Source organism: Colias croceus, chromosome 4, assembly GCF_905220415.1.
Source record: "Colias croceus chromosome 4, ilColCroc2.1".
Lineage (NCBI taxonomy): Eukaryota > Metazoa > Arthropoda > Insecta > Lepidoptera > Pieridae > Colias > Colias croceus.
In genome coordinates this window covers 12,424,392-12,452,381 of record NC_059540.1, presented here as the reverse complement: position 1 = coordinate 12,452,381, position 27,990 = coordinate 12,424,392, and the positions used below count along the sequence as shown (strand labels likewise).

The 27,990-nt window shown below is 36.6% G+C and overlaps 1 protein-coding gene across 1 annotated transcript in view; it reads left to right on the top strand.

Annotated features, from left to right (window-relative positions):
* The window catches only part of LOC123691030 (nuclear receptor-binding protein homolog), a 46,802-nt gene extending 24,287 nt beyond the window's left edge, over nt 1-22,515 (top strand). The window contains exons 2-10 of the mRNA XM_045635206.1: nt 17,609-17,833; nt 18,275-18,405; nt 18,571-18,749; nt 19,091-19,265; nt 19,385-19,503; nt 19,780-19,927; nt 20,278-20,485; nt 21,820-21,939; nt 22,357-22,515. Of these exons, the coding sequence (XP_045491162.1) occupies nt 17,609-17,833; nt 18,275-18,405; nt 18,571-18,749; nt 19,091-19,265; nt 19,385-19,503; nt 19,780-19,927; nt 20,278-20,485; nt 21,820-21,939; nt 22,357-22,515 (1,464 nt within the window). The remainder of the gene's footprint in view (nt 1-17,608; nt 17,834-18,274; nt 18,406-18,570; nt 18,750-19,090; nt 19,266-19,384; nt 19,504-19,779; nt 19,928-20,277; nt 20,486-21,819; nt 21,940-22,356) is intronic.
* Nucleotides 22,516-27,990: the final 5,475 nt, after the last annotated feature.

Sequence of the window (27,990 nt, the reverse complement as noted above, 5' to 3'; positions counted from 1 at the left end):
TATGTACAGGCAAGGTGCTAGACTACGTTTCGCGCGGTCGTTGACCTTTCAGCGGTGTTTCGCGCGTTATTACGCAGGTGACGTGACGCGCGCGTTGCGTTGCGTTTTGTGCGACGTTGCGTAATGTGATGCGAGAGGCATTATGCTTATTGCTGATTAGCGTTTTAGATGATGTCCCCGTTTTGTGGATTCTATAAATAGATATTGCTGATGTTGCGTTGACGTGTTTTTTTTTTTGTTTACTTTTAGTTCATTGAAGTAGGTATATCTTATTGCATCAGTCCATACAATATAAACACTGAATATCTAAAACTTTTTTTTCAAGGGCTTAATAATAGCGCATAAGTAGGTACCTACTAGTTTACTTCATTGAGTATAGTTCAGTAACTTTATTCGAAGCGTATGTCATGTATGGCAAAAAAATAAAATACTTTTAAAACCATTGACTTTAATTGGAACCTGTAAATGTATGCATTTACGCAGTCAAGTATGCTTGACTCATGCACGACGCAAGCCACTACAAAAATGATTTACCACGCCATAGCCCTGCAACAGATCGCACATATGCTTTAAAACAGAGATACGTTTCGCTGAAAAGATAAAGATATATTTTGCACAGATCCACTACACACCTGCGTGTGTCATATCAAAATATTGAATAATACACCTTGAATGATCTCAAGGAAAACTCAAGACGATCGTACGGTTATCTAATGAGATTAATACGATACAGCTGTCTCGGTGTCGGGTGTTCGTAACGAAATACTGTAACGTGTGCTAAGGTGTGTTTGACGAGGTTGATTGATAATACCTGTAGGTACTAGGCATGATACCCGGCTTCGGCTGGGTTGAGGAATTGGTGAGGTGTAGATATTGAGGATGTGGATGTGTAGGATATTGTAATAAAACTTACCCTAGGTGCTAGGCAATCTCTTATCTATGTTAGTTATCTACGACTTTTTCTGATTGAGTGTTTATCATGAAAATAATGTTCTTTGGGATCGAAACCAGTGAGTAAACACTAATTTAATTTTGAAAATTCCAGGTCATAAAAGATATGATATGCATAAGTACGAGCAATACAATTTATCTACGTAAACAACATTAATTCTATGCCTTTTTATTCTTATGTAAAATCGCTTCTAAACAACGAGGACACTAATGATGGGTAATATTACATTTTTAATGTAATTTATTTATTATGTTCAAAACGGTTTTCCCTTTAAATAACAGAGATTATTCAATAACCACAGCCTGTTAGTCGCTACGACCAATTAGTTAAAAATTCGGAGCTATGAATACCCTTTCAAATTAATAAGAAACGTTAATTCATGTAAATGAAAGATAAAATTCTCGAGTCTAAACTGCAAAACTATTCATATATCAAATAAGCAAAAGTAAATTAACACTGCATATGAGTAATATAAAGATTATGCATAAATTAAGTAAATATATATTCTCAGTTTCGTAGTTCATACATAAACTATGTAATAGCCATATGCCCATATCTTAAGAGAAAATATATTCGGAAACTATGTCCTCCATTGATTACAGAATTATTTTACTAAGTTCTGTATAAAACTAAGTCAAGGATAAGTCATAAAATTTATAAGCCAAGAACGACTAGACCAATTTTTTTATAATAAAATCACGATTCATCGTAACAAAATTGTAGAGAAAATGTTTTACAAATGATCGTTCAGCTAGTTACATAATATTCAAAGTCCTTTCAATAAAACTATTCTACAGATCGTATAAAATGTAATCAACAGTTTCAATTAATTATTTAGTCCAAGGCGTTTCCTTTTTATTTCCATTTTTTATCTCTGAAGTACAAAAAGCAATTAAGCAAATAAGCGTACACAGTATTTGTCGAGGAAAGAGTTCTTAATTAATTATTATCTAATGCATTGTTTCAGGTAAGCCACGTTGAGCACTTTCACCGAGAGCGTAAGATTGTTTGCATAAATCTGAACTAGCGGTCCACCCCGGCTTGGCCCGTGGTACATATTTTGCAATAAAAGGTAGCCCATGTTCTTTCTCGGGGTCTAAAGATGGTCTGTGCCAAATTTCATCAAAATCAGTTGAGACGTAATAGACAGACAGACAAGAGTTACTTTCGTATTTATAATATAAGTAGGGATAGTAGGGATAATGTTTATGTATTTAAATACAGATAATGTAGCAATGTTATGTTGTGATCACACCATTAATGGACCAATACAGGGACTAATTGCAGACAGATGGATGAATCATGTCGACGATTTTAATTTTTATTGCTTATTGATGATGCATTCGATTGAAAGTTCGTGATTGAATCGTTCATGGCCGTGGTAGGTGTTGCATATTCTTCGTTTAAAACATGTCGCAAGAAATATAACATTTATTAATTTACTATACCTAAGGAGATATCTAAGGCTTTAATAAAAGCGATAAATTGTGACATTGTCTGTTTAGCCTCTATAAGTACGTTCAATAACATTGACTCGGAGAAAGGCTGTATAAAATTGTATAAAAAAATTTATATTGAATTTCATTAAAATAGATTAACATTTAAAATTCTTTCTTTTTCACCAACCATGAATCGCTTATAATATTTACGCTATCTAAAGCCCGCTTGCTCGCTTGGCTGGGTAAAAACGTGCCTATATGTTATTCCGAGAGTAGTAAAGGTCATGAGAACACAAGCTAGATAAATGTTACCTTTCTTAATATGTACATTGTACATTGTATAACTTCCCATATTTTGGTGCGGAACCATATTCATCAAATCTTTAGCGTTTTTCCGTCTACAGTTGGACACGAGCCTCTCCTAAAAACTATCATCATCATTATCATCAGCCCATATATGTTCTCACTGCTGAGACACGGGCTTCCTATGAGGGTTGAGAGCATAATTCACCACGCTGGGCAAGTGCTAGTTTGCATATGTAATAATTATGTCGCCCATTGGTTCCAAATTTGTACCAAAATTATTGTATGAAATTGAGAGTTATATGATTCGCGGTGGGCCTGCACGTCAATCCAATTAGCCGCCTTATTAACGTTATTGTATAGATTAGAGCAATTATCTTCGCGTTATGTCGATGGTGGATTGTCGCCGGCATAAATGTCTGATAGCGGTGGAGGTGCCATGTGGAGAGTGACATCACGTAATTGGTAGAATTTTTAATGTATTGATTCAATTAAAACGTGGTAAATTTGTTTAGTAGGTAGGTAAATTAGATAACGAGTTTATAAACCTGTGTATGTTTCGATTGATTTTTTATCTTAGGAGAATATTGATTCTTGGTATAAAATGTGACGGTAACTTTGGTAGGTAGGTAGGGACTCTTATTATTCTATTTATTTACTTTTAAACTGTGAAGGGAAAGGCTCCATTGTCACAGATAAACGCAAAGCTTGAATTTAATCATTATCTGCTTAAGTTCATATAAAATTGTAGCCATAATGACCAAATATGCCAACCTTCAGCGCAGACGCATAACAAAATATTCCATGCTCAGGTCTCAACAATATTCCAATTAAGTGTACCCAAAGACATTTCACGCCGGTCGCGGCAACCGGGGTCGCGCGTTATCGGAACTCGGGAAAAGTGAGATAACCCACATTTAGACTGATCTTTAACCTGAGCGGCACGGTTAATTAATTTCGCCGTGGGTTAAAGGGTGACAATTAGTGTTATAATGTTAGATCTGTTTATAGGTTAGTTTTGTATTTTATATCGCTTGCAAATGCAATACTTATTGTTATTTTTTTTTTAAGATAAGGTACAGTTTGGTCGCATAACCAATGTAGGTATGTACTTATAACTTTTTTTAAGCAATGTATATATTTGTAAATATTTAAATAGTGTCGTTACTTTGCTTTAAAAAATGCATTAAGATAGTGTAAGCTTAAAGTAATCAATGAATACTGCTATACTTTTGTGCATTAGGTATTTAAACATTTATTCATTTTAATTTTTAGTCACAAATATTAAAATTTAGCGCGAACAATCAATCTTATTTAACAATTATTGGTTATCATCTAAATGCCGCCGCCCCGGTTATATCTTATCCACGAATATTTAATTAGATTCCGTTCGATTCATTATTTCTGTGCGTGATGAGGTGAATACTTTACTAATAGATGTAGCATTGATTTTAAACGACATTTATAAAGACATTATAAAATCTAAAAAAATTATAGATTTTTGTCCGATGTTCCACGCTCTTACTTGGTAAATTTAACTTGTAAAAAATTTAACGTTGGTAGCTTATTAAAAAAATATCCACTCATTAAAAGTAGTTTGAAAGTTTCTGAGAAAACATTCATTTCGATTTTATTCATAAAAAACACGATCCGTATTAGAATGAAGTTAAACAATGTCGGTGATTCGTGTTTGCGTACACGCAGCCGTGAAGCTCACTTGAAATTTAAATTAATAGTATAAATTCAAAACAACTTCGTGAAGCATACGCATATATCCTACAAAGTTTATAAATTCTAGTTTTTTATTTTTCTGTGGATGTTTTGATGTTCCGACACGCTAAAAATATAACGGATTTTTCTTTATTTGGTACGCAGATAGATTACGGCCTGGAATAGCAAAATAGACTATTTTTTTATATTTTTATATATTTGAGCAAAGCCGCACCCTACATATAGCATAAATTATTAATTAAGATTAGTGAAGCGAAACAAGGCAACCATTATATAGTTTAATTGATCGATAAAAGTGTGAACAGTCTCGCATTCGATTAGGAAGCGTGTTTAATTTGTAACAAAGGTGTAAAATTGGTGTTTAATGATTAGGAAATTAGAGCCTGATGATTGTATATTGTAGTTATACCTATCTACTTATTAGAATCGAGCGTGAAATTGATGAAAGTGCAACTACATAACACAGGTACTATGTGTATAAATCCAATAGCTATGTCCATAAAGCCCGATTTACGCGTTACGTAAGCTATCTTATAATGAAGCCGTACAGGCGTAAATATAAAGCAAAAAGTACTTAATGCCATTTACACAGGGATGACATTGTGGCATAAATGTTTTACACGCAATACAAAAACTTCCTCAATAACCTTTTAATTTGAACCAATTACCGCCCGCCCGCGATAAAAGACCCGTCTGCCTTTTTTTATTCGTTGAATTATAACTTATGTGTAAGTAAGTAACTATGAGTTTTATGTCAGAGCAATAATTACGGACTTTTTTATATTAGATTACGTTGTTTCCTGCTGGACTCCTTGTATGGAACTCGGTGGGACTTAACATTTTCATCCCTTCTTTTAGGTCCCTTTTTGTGACAAAAATTAGCAACTTTCTTTCTCTGTTAGGATTCGTTCATTAACATTTGTTTAGCGCCTCATGTGTGAAAACTGAAAACCTATTAGACAGGTAGAACAGACAGAGAATTACGTATTTTCTTTCTCATTCAAAACTATAGAGAGGAAACAAAATGTGGGTTGTATTCTTACAGCTTAGATTTATGTAGTATCTCGCTCTAACAAATTCGAACTATAGAGTTTTTTGCCAATAGCGCAATCTATACTCCAACATATACGCTTATGTACACAATAAAATTAAATATGTCTCGTAAAGTGGACAAACAAATGTTGGAGTACTTATAATGTTAATAAATGACAAAGAGACATAATATGTCTGTGGATGTTTTCAAGGAACCGCACGATGTGGTAATTTGCACTTAAATGTAAGTAAATGATAAACATGGTGTCCAATTAGTATATAAATTTAATTTTAATATGAACAAATTGTTATGTCGTTTTCGAATCAATCCAGATTTTAGCATTCACTTTTATGAGTATAGTAAACAGCATCGAAACATGTAAGTCACGCACGTAAATTAGTCTTTTTTCAATTAAATGTTTATCTCTCAACTTTTTATGCCAGGCAGAACCGGGTTGGTTGGTTAGTTTCAAGAAAAACGCTAATTGCATACATAGAAATATGTTAATTGGCAGACGGTGCGCAGTTTCCAAAACCTTATCGGTACAATTAACTGCCGCACGCTACAATACTTTATTGAATACAGACATGTGTTGTATCCTACGGATTGTAACGTTTATATAAGTAAACCACATAACCTGAAATATGCAGTAATTTAGACAGTTTTCAACTTTTCTTTCTTTGTAATATGAAGGTCTTTCATCTTGCCTGAACGCGGAGTTTAGTTAAAAGTCATTTTCAAGTGCATTTTGCATGTGATTCATTAACTGTTAAATTTTAATCTAAGACGGGGTAATAGCATCCCTGCTTTTCTTTATATCTAAAATTTGGTTGTACCTACGCATTAACTTCATTAGAATTATTCATTAGATTCCAATTAAGTTTAATATGAGTATGTATGTTAGGATATTTCGACTGGTATAGTATATTATAGCAACGAAAATATTAGGTCCTGCGTATAATGTGATGTCTGAATAAATCAGCCGAATGGAAATGGAGAATGATTCATGCAACGTGAACAGTGAAGGGTTCGGCTGTTGGTATAATTGCTTGAATATAAATTGGATTCTTTAGCATTCGTTTCTATTGAGAGATGAATCATGAAGCTTCTGGATCAGTAATATTGTGTCAGTTATTCATGCTTGGCTTCTAAAGGGTTGGACTATTCGGGTGTTTGTAATGGCAGGAAAGAAAAGAAATTTAGTGATGTATTTGATTTGATGTAGAGAAATTCTTCTTTATAAAGAACATGGTACTGACCGAAACACAAAAGTACATAATCGTATCATTTATTTACAAATCTAGTGCCTTTTTGTTATGCGTTTTATTTTCATTTTTTGTTACGTTAGAATATAATGGTTGATTGTGTAATTATAACAATAGGAACTAATTAAATGTCTATAAAATATATTATAGTCGGTTTTTATTTGCAAAGTTCAACAAAAACATGATTTAATTAACACGTTATATTGTGTAAAGGTGAACAAATTGCGCGGTTGCGATCGACCACCAATATTTGAGGTAACACGTGTATATTAACACATAAAGGTAAATACTCAATGCTGATGACAGCATGTGTGTTCACGCTTTAATTTAATATATTTACCATTTGTATGTGACTTGAAAATAAAGACAGTCTTTATAAGACTGTAGGTATCTTCAAAATGTTTATTTCAAGTGAAAAATATACAAAATGCTAATCACTGAAATCGCTATCCGTGAATGCCTGCTATAATGTATTTATTTGAGTAGATAAACTTCAAATAGTTGCTGTCGTATTGAATCGGCATTCAATACGATAAAAGTCAAAACGTTTATATCTATAGAAAAACGTAAGCGGAAAATATACTGATAGCAATTAGATACTCTTGTGTGATAAAACCACTCAGAGGTTTTTCCGATGATCAATATTCATTGAACACGCGACGTGAATAATTAAATTAATTTCTTTCCGTTTAATATCATCTGTTTTATGGTGGAAAATTTTGTCTAAACAAACAGATGGCCACCCAGTGTCGTGCCCACATAGTCACCCTACGTGAACGACAAACAAAATCAGATTACCGTCTGCACAAATACATCTTATAAATACTAGTGAATCTAAGGCAAATAAAATCATATTAATCTCTAAAGTTCTAAACAAACAATTGGTAGACGAATCCACTTATGCTTCATAAGCTTTCGAGATAATCTAGCAGAAATGTTCGTATATCTGAATCAGAAGTCAGTGAGCTTTTCAGAGAAACGGATCTCGAGCACCCGCTCGAAACTCGTGCGTAATCCACTGAGTGGTCAACTCGGATATACATATAATCCTACTCATATCTCGGAAATACTGAAGCTACCCTAATTATATTCAGATTTCAGAATAGCCGTTTATAATTCGTTTTTAATAGATTTTTAATTCTTTGCATAAAGGGAATTTTGTTATTATGTTTATTTATTTGGATATAGGGCCAAAATATGACTTGAATTGTTTCGTTTAGGAGATCGTTCGCATTAGTGATTAAGAAAATAATTTGTTTAGATATTCAAAACATTATATGGTCAGTAAAATTTTATGTAAATGCAGTGAAACTAGTTTTAGTTATTTGTGGTATACATGAGCAGACAATAAACAGACTAGGACACTTCACGGTTCGAACTTGGAGTGTAGTTAGAATGACAGTACAAAATGGTTTATCTTTGTGTAATTCCTGTGTATGTCCTGTAATACCTAATTCAATACGATCGTCGAATACATTGTGCGAGTACCTACCTACGCCAGGAATAGCCGGGCGCTTTATTTTGTTGTTCCGTCGGGAATAACTTGCTGCGAAATGTTTGTTGCCTTTAAAGGATCTGTTGTCGTCGTGCAACGATTCTTTATTTACACATCATCTATAAATAACCTTTATCATTATACAACATTACCTGAAATTTGGCCTTAATTCCTAGGATCATAATGAGGATTTATTAATATTTAAGATCTCGTCATTTGCATTCAGAAAACTATTGTTTTCCTTTAAAAAAACACTGAGATGATGAAGAAACCAAGGATGGAGGAAAATGTATCTGTTTTTAATGATCCTTCTGCAAAGGGCGCTTTTGCCTACAGCACTTTATTATTCAATTCAGGAACTTCATAACATTATACTGGCTTTATTCATCTCATTACAATGCAGAAGGTGCCATTCGGCGCAGCTGTGTGTGCGGGTTTTTGTGGAATCTAAAACAATTATGTCACTTTCGCCGGCGGGATCACGCAACGCTTATCTGATTTATCAGTGCGCGCCAGACCGACGGATGGCGAGTCTATATGGATAGCTAGTATATGGCTAGGGCTAGTTTTGCTCTTGTTGTCGAGTATTTGTGGCGATTGTCACGCGCACAATGTTTGGACGGATGCTATGTCGGCCGTTGAATGCTGCTGTCGTCTCGAGAATATCGAGTGTGGAGCTGCGAGACAGGCAAATGTAAGATACAAATAGGAATAAGGTTCTAAATGAATAAATACCTATAGAAATGTTTTAAATTTGTGTTGATTTGTTTACTTTAAGCGTTAAGTGCTTACCAAGAGCCGCTCCAACGTTAAGGGTTGAATATCAGGAGTAACAACGAGAAAATATTTAATATAAAGAACCTAAAAGCCCTCGGGAGTCGCTAACAACTAACAAGTCATACCCTTATCAAACTCGTTTGCATACATTTTAATTCAAATCCATCGTTGCGAAACTGAACATCAAAAGCAACGTAATTTCTGTTTGATGATTTTCTCGTATGAAATGCATGCAAGATGCATGGCAATGCGTCATTGTTGATTAGAGTACACGTAAACTAAACGAATAACTGGCGTATTAATCATCGCTCGACGTAGGTGGGATTGACAAAGTGTAGAATTTTCCAGAAAATCGCAATTCTTATGAGCGTCAGACTCGTGGATGCTTTTATCGTTTAGCAGGAAATTATAAATTACACACTTTAAATGTCAAATGTTTCATATTTGTTTATGAAGAATATAACTATATATTTTGTACAAGCAAGTTTAATATTGTAGTTCTCACTTATTAAATTTGTATTACTACACGTGTCCTTAATATGTATAATATGCCCTGATCAACTACACAGCTACTTTTTCTATTTTAGTTTGAAGCATCTGACAGAAATTGTACATAAAAATGGTAACGGAATATCTGCCTAATTCCTTCCATTATAATATTTGTCGGATAACCTGAGACCTGAATATTGGAGCATTACTTAGTCGCTAATAGCAGTCACATTTATCACACAAAAGCCTCCCACTAGGTCTGCACAATGGCACGCCTGTTACGTTTAATGTTCCATGAGCTGGTTCATCTGATACTTGCTACGTCCCGCGGCTTCTCTTGTACGTCCAAACTCAGGATAAATGTGTTTTGGATATCCATTATAGTGTATTGGATAAATATTGGACGAGATTTTATTGATTTATGATCGCTCTGCATTTCTTTATCTTCTATCGTTCACCAGCATTATTTATTCCAGTTAAAAATAAATGGTTATGACTTTAAACTCGTGACTATTATTAGAAAAAGGATAGCAGGATTGCGGGGGCGGTTTATATGGGTCATTTCGCTGCCACCACATCAAAGCCACCGGCTATGAACTGGGGACCTTCAAGAAAAGAGCATATTCCTACCTGAAAGGCCGGCAACATACTCACAATGTCTCTGGCACTGTGGGTACATATGGGCGACGTGGAGCACTTACCACCAGGTGACGCGTCTGCTCTGTTGCCTCCTATTGCATAAAAAAAAAAAAAAAAAAAAAAAAAAAAAAAAAGGTGGGACGGAATTCCAGATCTCGCCGAGCGGCCATAACCATAAAGTTTACGTTTTGAAAATAGTGGGTTTAAAGTGGACAGGCGTTAGATAGTGCATAGGCGCTTGGATCGGTGCCAGGGCATTGTCGGCAGTCGCGAATACTGCGCCGGCGCAGGGTCGACGACACCGGACGCGATAGGAGAGGGAAATTGAAATGGACACTATTATCTAAATATCCATTGCAGTTTAAACTTTGCTATACAACTGTCCGTTGTACGATGGGGCAATGTGCTTGTAATTGGTTGCCATTTATGGATAGTAAAAGTCATTTATGTGCTGTGAAAAGATTTAAATTGAAACACTTTACTTGGTTGATAACTTGATAGTAAACCAAACTAAATTATTATTTCATGCAAGTTTGACTTTTGAAATTTTACACGCACCTCGGATACATGCAGATGGAAATAAAGATTATTCCATTTATATTATGACATCGCGTTATGGTATCCTTAAAATATTGAATTGGGAACCGCAAATTTCAGTAGGAGTGATTCTAAAACCGAAAGAACAATTATACCTTATAGAATTGCAGATTTTTAACATTGCAATAACTTTAAAATTGAATTGGGAACCGCAAATTTCAGTAGGAGTGATTCTATAAACCGAAAGAACATTTAAAGTTTAAACCTTATAGAATTGCAGATTTTTAAAATTTCAATAACTTTAAAAGTTCTCTAACTTTACACATCTTGTTTTTGGGCGATTTGAGAATAAACAAAAGTGCAAATATTACATAATCTGTAGCGTACTATAAAAATTTGTGTGGCGCCAAAAACCTTATCTCTTTGGCAGTATGACAAAAATGTTCAAAACAAACATAAATATCGAACATGCTAGAATTACATTTTTCTTAAAATACTCACAGCGTACCGAGATGTGCACTACGTCACATTATACGTAATAATCGTTGTAATTTACCAGAGCTACGAAATAAATTTGTGGACATATATTTCTCTAGTGACTTGCTAAAATTTCAAGAAAACTTTTGACGCTATAAGGATACTTTAATTTAATTCTGCTCGACAAGATCTAAATAATATGCTAAACTACCAATAGGAAAAAAGTGCACACCAGACAAATTAAACTCAATCTAACAATTGAATTGGAAAATTGTTGTTTTGTGCCTGACAACGAATCGGAAAATCCGCCCCTCGCATTGACGTATGCCTTCCCAGCGTCTAGGCGAAGCCAAGCAAAAGTCAGTCGGCTGCAAAATAAAACGTCAGGGTCGCGGCATTGACCTTGATCGCGATTGACTGCCCCCGGGAGGCACCGGGAGCGCTATTCCTATCGGTGACGTCATCGTGAAATAGCACGGTCATCGCTGACGCGGGCTCCAACACGCCCACTTTGTCAAAATAATGGGGAATGGTTGATGTTGATGGTTATGGACGGAAGATGTTAATTGGAACTTTGGGATGATGAGGATTGGGTTTCAGTTTCTCTGAAAACTGCGTGGTCTAGAAAGAGATGATCAACTTTTTTTTTTTCAATTCAGCTCATCTCACCAGTAATGTTGGTAACCATGTCTTTTTAATGTTGTTTGTAAGTGTTTTTGTATACAAATAAAGAGTCTAATGTTTGTTGCACTTCGCGAATTAGAAAAATCTTTATGTTATTTTATTTTCGGTACATATTGCTGCAGTAATTTACGATGTTTTAAAGATCTCGTGATCTTGTTGGTTCTCGACCTTGGCCAAAAATCAGAACTTGAGAAATTGAAAATAAGAAACTTGGCCAGAGCGACTGCTTTTAAATTAATTTACCAAAATGTTTCTAAAAGCCGTGTATCATTTATTTGCATTAATATAATTATGAATCTAAAAGCATTCGCTTTAACTGTATTTAAATACGAACGTAATCCAGGAAGTTTACAGAAGCGTCCTGAGATTGAATCTGTTATCCCATTTATCCACTATTACGTGCAGTGGAAACGACTTGGCCGTTTATTTATTTACCTTTAAAATAACATTAATGAAAGCTTATTTAGTTGAGAGTTTAGATTTCTTACTTCCTATTTACCGTTTCGTATAATTACAACCTGAGGTGTTATAAACTGAGTCGAGTTTATTTTTTACAATACCTACATTTTATTTATTTACTTTATATTACTTACATACTATATTATATTAATCGCATTAAGATAATCTTCTTTATAAGTATTTTATTACGTAGTCATCGACTGGATTGAACAGCAAAACGATCATGGATATTTCGCGTAAACATACAATGCGCGGTAAACATTAATTTTATTATCTACGATTCTTCGAAAGCCGAATTTTATGGCGGTACCATGTTATCGTTAGCTTTTAGAGAAAGTCGTAGTTGGAATAATGTGTTCTATTGTCTAATATGACCTTGAAAACCTCAATTTGTATATTGTATACCTAATTTGTGATTCAACGTGAAATAGGACAATTTCAAATGTCGCGTCGAGTAAGTTCCACAATGCTCGACATCCGTATAATAAATCAATCGTAGCGGATTCTTTTTGCGCACCATATTACAAAGAAGCCAAGGTGAATATCACAACCTTATAAGCGAACAAGCTACAGTACATTTTGACACCTGCCCTTTGATATATTATGGAACAATAAATCGTTGCCAGCTTACGCCTTACGCTTTCTTAAACGATTCGCATTCAATTAGATTTCACGCATAAATAAATCTTGCATAATTTATTTAGCGTATCAAGTATGACATTTAGGTAGAGTATTATTAATCCTGTTTTTCAGGTCACTTTTTTAAACATTTTTTTTAAACTTATTATAATTAGGTGGCCAAAAAAGTACAATTATATAACAAGAAACGATGTACTTTCATACAGATACAGACCTCATATTTGTAAACATTATGTACTTGACAATCATCTTGTAGCCGGTCTCCCACTAGTTAAGCGAGGTCGGCAAGAACCAACACGTGTGTTTTTCTTTCACTCCATTGTATTAGCCACAATTTCCGAGCTCATTCCTTTTATATACAATGAATTTCGCGCAAAATCCATCAATATGAATATAAAAAATTCGTCATGTGGTTATATGACTTGTCATCCGTGATACAAGGAAACATTTGATACACAAAGCTTTGATTGATTGATCTATTTCCTAAAATTCTATTACAAACATTGCTTTGGAACTTGACTAGAAATAGAGGTTTCAATCAAACATTGCTCAAAGGGCTATATGTATGTGTTATGTATACTTGAGCTTTTAGCTGTCTTAAGAAAAATCGATCATATCCCGGGCACATGTAATGCGTCGTATCCGTTAATACCCCATTAAGAAAAATAAACTTTCCTACGACTCTGTACTGGTTTGCTCCAATTAAGTATCGAAGTAATTAAACTTTACGCTCTATCTTCTACGAGTAAACATTGGTTATTATAAAGCCATTATTTACATTTTATCTTGTTTATATTTGTACACTTTTGAGTAAGCATACAGTAATATGTATCGATAAGCTATTTTATATGCAATTTAATGAATAAAGATATCTATATTGTCATAGATCCGTTCTCAGGTGGACTCAAGTCCATTTGCGTCTCGCGTTTGACGAACGCCAGCCCTAGTTACACTTGAAGTTATTGACGTCGCCGCAAGGCCACCCGCCGTCCGCTTCCGCAATCGTCGGCGAATAAACAAAATTGTGCGCACAAGCATATTGTTTTACATTTCACGTGACGTGTCGTCACGCCGTGACGTCACGCGCTGCATTGCGCACTGCACTCGGTGTGAACGAACCCTGCGCGTGCGCCGATAGTGTTATCTTTATTGCGAATGTTGAGTGCATTCTTTAATTGCAATGCTTGATATAGGACTCGCATAAATCTCGAGTCTTTCCAGTTTCCTGTCGTAACGAGATATTTTTATTTTCATCTCCCGTTGAAAATGTTTACAATCATATTAAAGTAATATGGCTACAGAGTCTATTAGCGGTATTGTCTTTAAAAGGTTAGCAATACAACCCAGCTCAAATGTCGTCGTTATTGAAGTAACAGTAAAGTCATCCTTACGTAGATTCATGAAACAGCTACAATGCTTGAACGATGTTTAGTTCAAATATGTAAGGAATTTCTTAACTTCGAACTATCGGTTATTGATTATAAAATGCTAAAAGGTATTTGAAATTTACTTTTCTGCGGGCTATAATATATAGTACATTTAATTTGTATCTATCTCATAAGGATTTAAATTTTTATGTGAGCTTTTATACCCCTGGTAATAAAGAACACTTAATTAACGGTAACTTTAAAGAATAAAATCTGTACAATGTACATTAATTGCAGAATTTCGCATTGAATTCATAATCAAAAGGATTTTGTTCGACTACACTTTTACGAGCATTTATGAATCGTTTCTTCTATATAATTGCTGATAAGAAATTACCGGTTCTGTAAGTTTTAAATCGCTTTTGATATCATAATTGCCAACATTTATGTTTTAGGTTGTTATAGCCTATAGGTTTCTTATAGGTTTCTAATTCGTAAATTTTGGTAATCTATAAACTCAGTAAAACATTAACTGCCTCGTTACCTAACATGAAATTCATCATTACAGCACTGAAAATAAAATTCCAACGTTTTTATTTAGGAATTGTATAATTATAAATATAGAAAGAAAGAAAGAAAGAGAATACATTTATTTCAAGGACATAATAAACAAAATCTTAAAACATAATAAACAAAACAACAAAAAATAAAATAAAAGTAAATTTAAAAAGAGAAAAAAACAAATAAAAATAAAACAAAATATACAGTATATACCCACAGTATATTCCCACAGTATATTGCATTCAACAACAAGATGATCACATACATCGGTTCTGACGATGTTCCATCTCTCAATATGTTCACGCATGAATGGAACTTTGACGCCAATTCTTGGCTGCCTTCCCTCGACTAGTCGTCACACTCACCGCGAACGGTGAATCGAACTAAATATTAAAACAATATATATATATATATATATTATTATCGCTAATTATAGTAGTACTTATATAGTAGTAGGAAATACACGTGGTAAAGCTACTACTTACAAGTGAACGAACTTAGCACGTGCTATGATAACTTATTCATTATTGCAATATTTATGTTAGCCGTAAACTGGCGAATGTTTATAGTTTCCGCACGTATTTTACAACTGTCTTAAAGAAGAACGGATTTATAGAACTTTTTGGGCACACTTTAAAATAATTAAATAAGCTCTTTAAATTAATTATCATTGATTTTACATAGCCTATGTCATAATCCAGCCATTTCCAGCCTACGAAACCTTAAGATAATTCTTCTTTTTTCTTTTATTAGCAGTCGTGAAATTAACACTGGCAAATATGCATAGATTCCGTGTAATACCGATAAGTAAATGTAAAAAGGCGAAACTTTTAACAGCCTATTACTAAAATGGAATAAGTTAGTAACGAAGCAGGCCTGGAGAGGATTGGAGAGTATTACGTAAATTGCAGCCGTATGCTGGCATGTTAGGTGCTCTTAAATGTACCTATATTTCTTCCTACTTTACAGAAATTTCGATTATTCGAACTACTCTGAATATATGGCTGTTATGAATGAATTGCAAACTATTGAACAAGGTGAACAACGATAACCTAGTTGCAGTATAGTTCTATGAATTACGTAGCGAATAGCGATAAATTTACAAATCCACATATTTCTCTTGGCAATACGCAGTGAATTATTGTTAATCACCCATTCACAAGCGCTTCAATGAAACCATGTAATTCTGCGCGTGTATGTATGCATATTGAATAATATTTCAGAAGTGTTGAAAATGTGTAGAATATATATCTGTTTTGAATTTCGTTAATCTGATGTATTATTCAAGATTACGCTTTTGCAAAATAACTGTTTATCTATGCTTAGTTTATATCAAAAACCTGTTAAGCTATTTAAATATAAAACTTAATAGTATTAAATAGTAGAATATAAATTAAAATATATAAGCTGTTTCAATAAAATATTTTAGATCAACGTGCTCGCTGTATCCTATTGACTATTCTATATTACTCGTGCGTTCAAAGCAGTTCTAATTAATACGATTCCTAATGAAATTCCATTTGATGAATGTTATTATAAAGCTCATTAGAATGCAGCACGCCACGGAGCTTATTAAAGTTCTATAAATCCACTAATCGTGGTTGGTTGCGTGCGCGAGACGCGGGGTTCCGTCGCGGGGACGTTGAGCTCGGAGACAAGTTCGCGATCGTGACATCGAAACTTTGTAAAAATGATAATATTTACGTTGGCAGACGAATATAACCTTGACAAATAAAGCATGAAGTATAAAATGATGTGTAACGAAGAAATGAAGAAGGATTCATTTTTGAGATATTTTGTTGTATTGGAACTATGCGTTAAAATACCAAACTTTTTATATCAGATTTCAACTATATTGAATATAAATTTACGTGGAATATAAGTAGAGAAATTGAAATGGAATAGACCGAGTATCTAACCGAATATCTAATATATTTTTATCGGAGATTTAATACCGGGCTTCCAGCAACTCCTGCTGGAAGCTCTTTTAATTTTAAACTTCTTTATAATTTAATATCGTATTCTATGTATAAGTTCAATATTGAATAGTGTGCTAGAACTATAATAGAGAAAATGGTGTCTAGAAGTTATCAATAAGTATATTATAAGATTAAAGACTTCAATGAGTTGGGGAGTTTGTAGAAGATATTTTAAAAATACTTTAACTAATAGAAAGCCACCTTATATTTGATTATGGTTAGATAATTTTATTCTTGGTAAACCAGCTCGGAAGCGGCAATTCACATATAATTTTACAATAAAGCCGGAGAAGGTGGCCAATAAAATATGATTTAGCACGCAAGGATAACATGATCCGGCAGCAATTCGCATGGAGCTCGGAGTCTCAATTGGATGATTGGTCGCGGAAACCACGACAAGCATCAATGATTTGCTATTGTTATTGTTAGTGCTTGCTGATGAATATATCATGCGCAAAGTCACCTTGTCTTTTGTTTCAATACAATGGAGTCCTGTTTTCAATTTCATCTGTTGTTCGTGTGATAAATGATGCAAGCTGCGTAAGGTTTCGTCTCTTGTTGTTCTTACGAATTTAGTAGGGAATGTGAAGTAGAAATATTAAGTTTGTTACAAAGTATTTATGATGTGATTTTAAAAATATTTAGAAATAGGAATACATTAAAGGAGAATATTGTAAATATAGAATCTTTTGCGTCTAATGATCCACTTATATTTTTTATTGAGACGTTAAATTGCTTTCAACATTGATAATTTTGTTAACAGCTATTCTTTTATATTCCAGGTCGAACAGCGAGATGTACCGGGCATCGACTGCGCACACCTGGCGATGGACACCGAGGAAGGTGTCGAGGTCGTCTGGAACGAGGTGCAGTTCTCGGAGCGAAAGAACTTCAAGGCACAAGAGGACAAGATACAAATGGTCTTCGATAATCTTACACGGCTCGAGCATCCCAACATCGTCAAGTTTCATCGATACTGGACGGATACCCATAATGACAAACCTAGGGTAAGAATATTTTCAGTTCGATTTATAAAGCATTTGAATGCCATAAAAACCAAAAAATATAAATTCAACAAAAAGGTCGTGTTCCATCGTTACAATATTGTATTCACTGAAAAGTGCTTCATATTGGTTGAGATGGTTGTTAAATCATCCCAATAGATGGCGCGCGGTGTGTCCCTTAAGACACATAAAACTGAAGGAATAGATTAAATTCGATTGCTCAGGCGGGTCACGAGTGGCTGAGTTGGCTAGGCATCCGCCCCGGAATGGCGCGAAGGATGCGGGTTCGAGTCCCGCCTCGTGATCGAATTTTTTATGTTCTTTATAAATTTATATTTATAAAGCATTTGAATGCCATAAAAACCAAAAAATATAAATTCAATGTCTCAATTAACTTGAAAGCTTTTTGATTCCAACTACTAGAAATTATTATTACATTTACAGGTCATATTTATAACGGAATACATGTCCTGCGGTTCACTCAAACAGTTCCTGAAACGTACCAAACGAAATGTCAAGAGACTACCTCTGCAGGCCTGGAAACGGTGGTGCACGCAGATCCTGTCTGCTCTCAGGTATGTTCTTCTTAAACCGAGGGGTTTACTATGATGTCAATAGTAGTGTTATTTCTAGTGTGGAAAGTGATTGCTCTAGACGCCTTATATAGCCCTGTCATGTTTCCATACTTGACCCAAAGACCTTACCAATTTATAGTATTCTCAAACATTGGTTCTTTCTAGCTACCTCCACGGTTGCGTGCCTCCCATAGTCCACGGCAATCTGACGTGCGACACAATCTTCATCCAGCACAACGGGCTCGTGAAGATCGGGTCGGTGGCGCCGGACGCCATCCACCACCACGTGAAGACTTGCCGCGAGAACATGCGCAACATGCACCTCATCGCGCCCGAGTACGGATGTAAGTGTGCCCGCTGCGCCGGGACAGCTAGAGGGGAGTCACTGTGTTGTTTCCGTTTGTGCATCTCAGCAAAATGCCTCCTGTAGCTCCCATGTTGTATAATTGTCCTCTTATAATCTCACATTCGGTAGATCTAACAATTGTTTTCATGATGTTATTGAAGATGCAATTAAATTAAAAGATAGAACTCGATTATAAATAGATGCAAAGTTCACTTTTTTCAATCTTCGTCCAGCCTCCCCGTATCCGAGCGAGGATCGAAAAAGCAACAATTTTGTTGGATGCATGGACGGAGACTGTAGTCACTTTACGTATTTATTGCAACTTTATTTTCGGATCAGCATCTCAATTGGTGACCCCAGCGATGGATATCTACTCGTTCGGCATGTGCGCTCTCGAGACCGCCGCTCTAGAGATTCAGGGAAACGGTGACTCCGGCAGCCACGTTACCGAAGATCACATCGTACGGACCGTTGAGTCGTTGGAGGAGACCAGGCAGAAGGACTTCATATACAGGTATTTGTCTCTCGCACGGGTGTAAGTATGGTAAGCTTTCTTGCATGGGTACCTAACTAATTGTGGTCGGCCGCGACTTGCAAGGCTGCGCGCTAATACGGTCTCGTCTATGTTTGCAGGTGTATAAATAAAGACCCCGCAAAGAGGCCAACGGCAAAGGAGCTCCTCTTCCACCCATTGCTCTTCGAAGTGCACTCTCTGAAACTTCTGGCAGCGCACACACTCGTCAATACTAGTGGTGAGTTACAATAATTTATATATGGTTTACGTTTTTTCTATTCGATTTTTATTTTCCTCTTAATGTATTTGTGCATTTTAATAATAAAGACTTACTATCATAATATGACCCTAATCCAAAGTTATATCTGAACTATATTTGTGTCTTTCTTTTTCTGTTATTTTTGTTATGGTATTCTTTACTTACTTGCTGTCAAGTTGACGATGACTGTTCATATTATAACATTATTTAGTTATTTGTACTTTTGTAATTCTAATCAACATGTGCCTGTTGCAGCGAACATATCGGAGACGATAACGGACGAGGTGTGCGGCAGCGGCGGCGCGCTGGCGTGGTGCGTGCGCAGCGGGGAGCGCCGCGAGCTGGCCGCCAGGGACCTGCAGCCGCACAACGAGAAGCTCGAGAAGTTCGTCGAGGACGTCAAGTGAGTGATCCCTGCACATTGTATCGATATTTTGTGTGTTTTGTTTAATTAATAGTCGTATTTTAAAAATATTAATTTAACGTAATATTTTCCATTGTACGACATTAATATTTTTTTCTTGCAAAAATTCATAGGTTACAATGAAAATACTTAAGGGTCTCGCCATTTTGGTCGCCACAATGACTTTATAGATTTGAATATTTTTTTTCGCTTTATTTTTGTTTTATAGTTTTTAAGTCTGCTTATTTTTATTAATCACTTAGTGATTTTTATATAATGTGGTGAACCTCACAAAAAGATTTTGTCAGTACAAATTTGTGTTGTAATAATTGTAACGTGTCGGTTGTCAGGTACGGCATCTACCCGCTGACGGCGTACGGCTGGTGGTCGGGGCTGCGTCGCGCGGCGAGCGGCGGGCGGGCTCGCACCGCGGCAGAGAGCGCGCCCGCGCCGCCCGAGCCGCGCGCGCGGGACCGCGAGACGCGCCGCGTCGTCAACATGATGTGCAGCCTCAAGCCGCCGCGCGCCGACGCGCCCGCCGCGCCCGCCGACCTGCTGGTGAGTACCGCCCCGCGCCCCGCCCCGCCCCGCCCCGCCCGAGCCGCGCGCGCGGGACCGCGAGACGCGCCGCGTCGTCAACATGATGTGCAGCCTCAAGCCGCCGCGCGCCGACGCGCCCGCCGCGCCCGCCGACCTGCTGGTGAGTACCGCCCCGCGCCCCGCCCCGCCCCGCCCCGCCCGAGCCGCGCGCGCGGGACCGCGAGACGCGCCGCGTCGTCAACATGATGTGCAGCCTCAAGCCGCCGCGCGCCGACGCGCCCGCCGCGCCCGCCGACCTGCTGGTGAGTACCGCCCCGCGCCCCGCCCCGCCCCGCCCCGCCCGAGCCGCGCGCGCGGGACCGCGAGACGCGCCGCGTCGTCAACATGATGTGCAGCCTCAAGCCGCCGCGCGCCGACGCGCCCGCCGCGCCCGCCGACCTGCTGGTGAGTACCGCCCCGCGCCCCGCCCCGCCCCGCCCCGCCCGAGCCGCGCGCGCGGGACCGCGAGACGCGCCGCGTCGTCAACATGATGTGCAGCCTCAAGCCGCCGCGCGCCGACGCGCCCGCCGCGCCCGCCGACCTGCTGGTGAGTGAGTGACTGACTGAGTGAGACAGCTCACGGTGCACAACCACGTGAATGAGTGAGTGAGAGCCGCCGCCCCGCTGCACGCGGCAAACACGCACGTCCGGATACTGACACGTATACAACGCGCTGTACGCTCAACACAACACTGAGCGAACACATCACGTACAATATACAACACATCGCACGCATTATTCACCGTAAACTGGTCTAATCTGCTTTTTGATTCACCAGCGTCACTCAACACACACCTAGTTAGCAGATTGTAACATAGCCCTTTCAACAGAGCTGATAAAACGATAGACATATTGTCTAGTTATTACTAACGCATTCATTGAATGATGATAATAGCTAAAAATTAAATTATATCAAAAGAAGACGATGACTAAACGACGGAGCCCCGCTTCGCGGGGCTCTTGTTTCTGTGCGGTTAAAAACAATATTACCTAACTCATTCTCCTATCCCAACCAACAACTATACTAAATAACATCAAGTCAAGACATTGAATACAACATTTAACAAAGGAATTGTCATTTAGTCATTCAATGAACACATTAGTCAAGCAATTAAATAGTAGATTCAACTACTGAATTGACGTACACTAAACACTACCATTACTAATGAAACATGTCCTAGCTACATACCACTATAGAAAATAACAACACTATCATCCAACACATACACATAATTATGTTTTCATACTGTCAAAATTTATTTTATAAGTGACTTAATTATTTTTATTGACATGTAAATATTAAACAATTCCAGATGACGATCCTCTTGCGCATGGACGACAAGATGAACCGACAGCTCACGTGTGCGGTGTCGCGTCGTGATTCGGCGCAAGCGTTAGCGCACGAGCTCGTACAGCTCGGGTTCATACATGAGGTGAGATTTGAGTTTGAGACGCGTAAATACACATAGGCACACACACACGTTATATGTGTGCGTAGAAGTGTTGCATTACATACGCATGCAGTCATACTTTTTTACAAACAATGAATGAATAAGTTACGTAATTCAAGTAAAAATAAAATATAGATAAGTACTTACCAGAAAAAACAACAAATGATAAAATGTATGCTCTTATAGATTACTTGTAACACAATCATACTCACACACACGCACATACTCACAATTCACGTGCGTAATACACACACATATACACACTACACGGACACAAATCACGTACGTAACAGAGCGCTACGTGTACACTGTACACACTTGCCGCATATACACATATACGCGAAAAACACACACACTATGAGATTATATGAAACATGACTGTGTCTATATTGTTCGCAGGCGGACCGCGACAAGATCTGCCGGCTCATGGAGGAGTCGTTCCGCAGCAGCTTCGGCTCTCCGCCGGCCCCCTCCCCCTCCCCCTCCCCCTCCCCGTCGCCGTCGGCCTCCCCCGCCGCCCCGCTGGCGCACCGCGCGCCGCAGCACGTGGCCAGCTAGTGACGGCGCGCCCCGCACGACCCCGCACCCCCGCCCCGCCCGCCAGTCGCGCGCCGACCGCCGAGCGCGCCGCACGTGCCGCGTGTCCGACTCCGCTTCTACTGCTGCCCCCTGTTTCTGTTCTTGTAACTAGACTCCCGTAGTGTAAGGTGGAACGATAAGTGTCGCGTTCGAACGCGTGCGTTTCGATATTGAATGTACGGTTACTACTTGAAGTTTAAAGATATATCGTTTTACGTTACAGACGGAATGATAGAGTGAGCGGCCTGGGTTGCCAGCAGTATAATGTTTTAGCGTACAATTAATTGATAATTCATATTTTCGATTATTGACCTTTTGTAACTGACGTATATTCATTTCCTTTTTCTTAATTATTTAAAAACATGTTGTTATAACTGAATGGTAACCCAACGAAGATAAACCTTACAATCATAACAAAAATTTCTCCGTAATACATATTATTATAATTCGAATTAACTAATTGTCTTTAAAATAATGATATCAAAGTAAGATTTATCTTTGTATAACGCTAATCTCATAAAATGTTCAATGTTATTTTTATTCATGTTGTATGTTACTGTAATAGTACAAACCACGTTGATATTTTGAATACTGTTATTTTCTTTTTGCAGTAATTAACCTTTAAAATAAAATGCGAGCGGACACGTGCGTTACACACATTATTATTTGGTAGCTACGTTAAATTAATGTTTAAATCTAGCATTTAAACGATTGCATACAAAAATAAAGGTCCCAAAGTTGTACCTTGAGGGACACCAATAGTATTTCGGTTACATTTTGTTGTATTCACATTTCACAAGCTTGTAAATTTTATAAATAGTGTATTCGTCGGTCGTGTAATTTAATCAGTTAAGTTAAGTCAGTGTCAATTTAAATTTTTATTGAAAAATTGTTGATGCAGTATATCTAATGTATATTCAAAGTCGCCGACTCCTAAAAACACTTGTATAGTTATTTCCGATGCACATAGCTTTTAATGATGTATTGAAGTGTTTTATAGTCAACTAGAGACGGGCCCGAATTTGTACTGGACCAGAAGAAAACCTAAACACAGTCAAATCGCTCCCGTGTATCTTAGCGTAAGTAGCGTAAGATAGAACTCTGCGAAGAGATTTACTTTTATTTTTGCATACGAATGGAACTTCGACGCGTTCCGTGTTAGTGAAATTGGGTGAGAGTCACAATCGATATTGGAAAATTAAAAAAAAAATATATAGCTGTAATTAACATGCATTTTAACGGAATTATATAAAGTGGAGATGTAACAGTGCAATATGTTTGCGAGCCCGCGCGGCGAATGTCTGCTAGTCGAATGAATCTATCTTTGTTTGGATTCCATACGCTTCCTTGAATCCTGAACGTCTAAGGAAATCTAATTATTTCGGTTCGATTCCCGGAGTTCGAACGAGTTTAGGGATCTGTATGAATGTGTATAGACGAGATGATATTTAAAAATTATTTAAACGATAACTTTAACGATAGTTATATGTATAGTGAGGCTTCCTCTTAGAGCTTTATGGATATGGTTATGTAAGTATACGGAAAAATGAACATACTCACTTCGTGTTAAGGTTAAATTTGTACTGAGATGACGTCGAACATTGCGCTGCCCGTTGCTAAATTTATTTTCGTATTGAATTTCTACGGCCTTGTTGTTTCGGACATGTATCGGCTAGATTGTTGGTGTGTATAGAAGGTTGAAATATTCACTCTATCTTCGGCCACGCTCCAGTGGCCTTCTGTTCCTTTTGATTGTTTATCATTGCTCTTTTTTGTACATCTTTGTAATTAACAAGTTTCCAATAAATTAAAATTTGACAAGTTAATCGATCGAACAACACCTATCCGTCTACGTTTCCGCCACTCGGTGTGTTTTCGTTTTTATTTGGTAAAAAGTGTTTCCTTTCGTTTCGGTTATACGTAATTGCAGTGGTGCTACTATTGTGTCCTTGATTTTAAATTTCACGAGCGCTAGATCGTTAGGTGCTCTCAATTTTTTCTCTTCTCCTGAAATCCTAAGCTTGTGGTGCCAAAATCGGGTGCCAATTTAGGCTTATTGTCGATTGGTTATTATTTCACACTACCTTTAATACATCAGCAATTCTCCTTTTGCATATGTATTGTTTCTATCATTTCTTATCCACGTTAATTTGATATTTTCGTGATGTGAGGCCGAGCTGTAGAAAAAATGAATGCAATAGTACGTCTTCGAAGAACATTTTGTATTGTCGCTGTGTGAGTCGTGCCGGGAGATGTTAGTTGTAGTGAAACGAAAGACTGGCTAATGTTACGTAAGGTTTGGACGGACACGCTCCTGCTTGCCTTCGATATGTCTATTTATTTCATTATTATGCTCAAATTTTATATCTACCCTCATAATTATAGCAGAAGTATTGAACTTTCAATTTTATTAATTTCTAATATTGAGGAATTTATATAGAATCGGTTAAAAGCCAAATGATCAAAGACAAGTAGGAGCGGAACCAGGAGGCAGGTGTCTAGCGAGTGATGTGACGTGCCCCGTGTAAATATTCGCTTTTAGTGTAAAATGAATATATTATTATACGTACCTACGAATTGAGGCCGGCCGCGGCGCTTCGAGTCCTATGTAATCCGATTGCTTTAATATTGTTTAAAATATTTTTATTAGCCGTTTTATTCATTATATTCCATCTAGTTTTAACGTCGTACCGGTGGTTCTGTGCGGTCAAATTTTTCGTATATTGTATGACATTTATCTGTTTTTTAAACCTTAATAATACACAAACTTGATTTGTGTATTTCGATACATCAAATAAACTTAGGAAAGTTACACACAGTGTACCTTAAAAAATTGATCATGGTTGTCTTTACCACTATACGATAAATTTGATCGTGCATTATCGCCGTAATGTTTGTTAGATTTCGTGTTGCCATCACTGTTCCTAGCCACGTGGTCGCTGCGAGTGTGACCAGTTCGATTCCAGACAATCGCGGTTTGAGAGTTATCACTTCGTCACTATCATTGTCATTTATAATAACTGTAGCAATTGTGAAGTTGTGTCCATTAAAATTGAATCAGATATACAATAACCGATACGTTGTTTTTAATTTATATTTATGACACTAGGCTAAGGTGTTACGGTCATAGGAAGTTACGGACCAGAAGTACCCTAGGTCACGTTATGAGATAGGTCAATGATACTAGACTGCTAAGTAGCGTTGAATTACTCCAAAATGTTCTATATTGTAATACGTTTAGATCTTTACGCTATGACGCATTTTGTTATCGGTGACTGATATTGTTTTTTAAATATATTTTTTTTAAATGGCTATTGATTTTTTGAGTTAAAAAAGAATAGTAATTTAACGTTCAATAATGAACCTTTTGCTAAAATAGTAAAGGATATTTAAAAAATAATGTCTGATGATGTTGTAATAGTCCGTAATCAGTCTAGTTAATAAAGACCCCGCTTATTGTATCTGTATAAAACTGAAAAATGGTTCCTTTATCACAAATGTTTGTAACATTTTACTATATAATATGCGTTCGGATGAGATTTTTTTTAAAAACGTATGTAATAGCATTTGTTCCGACCTTGTTTATATTTTATGAACACATGTTGATTTCGCCGTTGTATATAATTCGTGTTCGGTTTTTGTTCTACCCAAAGAGCTATTGTGTTCACGTATGAAATTTTTTTCTTTTTTATTTTTATTATTTCTTTTAATTTGTAATTTATTTATTGGACCCAGATTTGCATTTGCACTCGTTTAGTTAAGAACTCGTTGAGTGTAGTCCCGCTATACGCTCTACGGATAACATAATTATGCTCAAAGTGACGTCTAACAGATACTGATCGATCAATCGAGTGATGTTTGCATACTATTCTAAAATAAAATGTCAATAAAGTGGTATTTTAAAAGTCTTTGTGTTTTTTATTGTATTATGTCCCTGGTGATGGTATAATTATGTTGCTTGCTAAAATACGGTGCATGAAATTTATGATATCGATAATTAAAGCAGTTCATAAGTAGGCAATGATATTATATATAGAAACAAGAGGTAGATACGTTACCAACGCACCAAAACGTAAACCGTGAATTGGTCCTAATTGGGACCAGTGGAATCAGTCAGATTGTGACTTGTGACAGCGAACGCACATGCTGATAATTATAAACGTTAAAATTATCAATAATGCCTTCTTGTGTGTTCAGAAAGTGCACACATTACGATAGTAAAATAAAGAAAGATAGAGGGATATCATATCACAGGTAAATGTATTACAATATTATAATTTTAGAGCAAAAATAACAATTTGCAATTCTTAATGAATGACACTTGCTTGACACTTGTATTGAAATAATGAAAGGGATAAAACATTGCTTCAATCACTAGTGTGACAAAGCTAGCGCACACTGTGTTCAAAGATTATCATGTAGATACGATTATTGAATATAGAACGGTTATTTTATTAATTTCGATTTGGGTAAATATGTACTTGATTATTTTTATATTTAAATCCACACAGTGCATGTAATTAATAAATATATCTATTTATTATATACAATGAAATCGTGATGACAAAAATGTTTGTTTGCAAAAATGATGTTGAATATACGTATACATTAAAGAAAAGATTATCGCTACTGACGAAAAATGTTATTTGCTTTTCTGTAAATAGCTATTGAACATAAATTTTATTTGTGTTTTAGATAAAAAAGGCTTATACTTCATCCTTTCTTTTATTTCATACTTTTTTTCATCTAGGCACCACTAATTATTATATCCTACAAGTTGGAGTGATGACCTTGTACGGGTTCCGGGAACTGCCTTGAAACGAATAGCGTAAGATCGGTCCGTATGGAGTTCTATAAGGAGGACTATGCTCAGCAGTGGGTGTTTATCGGGTGAAATGATGATGACCGAAAACGAACACCACAGCTAGTAATAAATGCTTAATACAGTTATATCTCCAAAAAAGTTTTTTTCATTTTAATAAAACTTCATAATAATAATTAAATAGTAAATGAAATTGTCACATTTGTTTACGTGTGCAGGAAACGAAACATCTATAACATTGAACCTTCTGTGTCGTTAGTCTATGCCAATTGCCATGGCAACTATTTGTTTATTTATATTTAATTGGTGAATTCTTATGACTTTTGCTTACACCTGCGCGGAAGTGACAAACTATCTTTGTCTTTTTTGTTTATATCATTTTATTATAGCCATCTCTCTTATACAGTCTGTCAATGTAAGTAAGTAAAATGAAACTTGTATTTGTGTGTGCCTGACACTGCATATGAAGCATTTTTTTTGGATATATTGTGAGTATATAACGTATCTATACATAAAATATCATTGTAAGTAGGTATCACAAAAACAACTCCATCAATAACATGGTTGAGGTTCATGTCTGAGTTTAATAAACTCACATCTAGATTCTAGATGGCGCTAATGTGCCAGCGCTA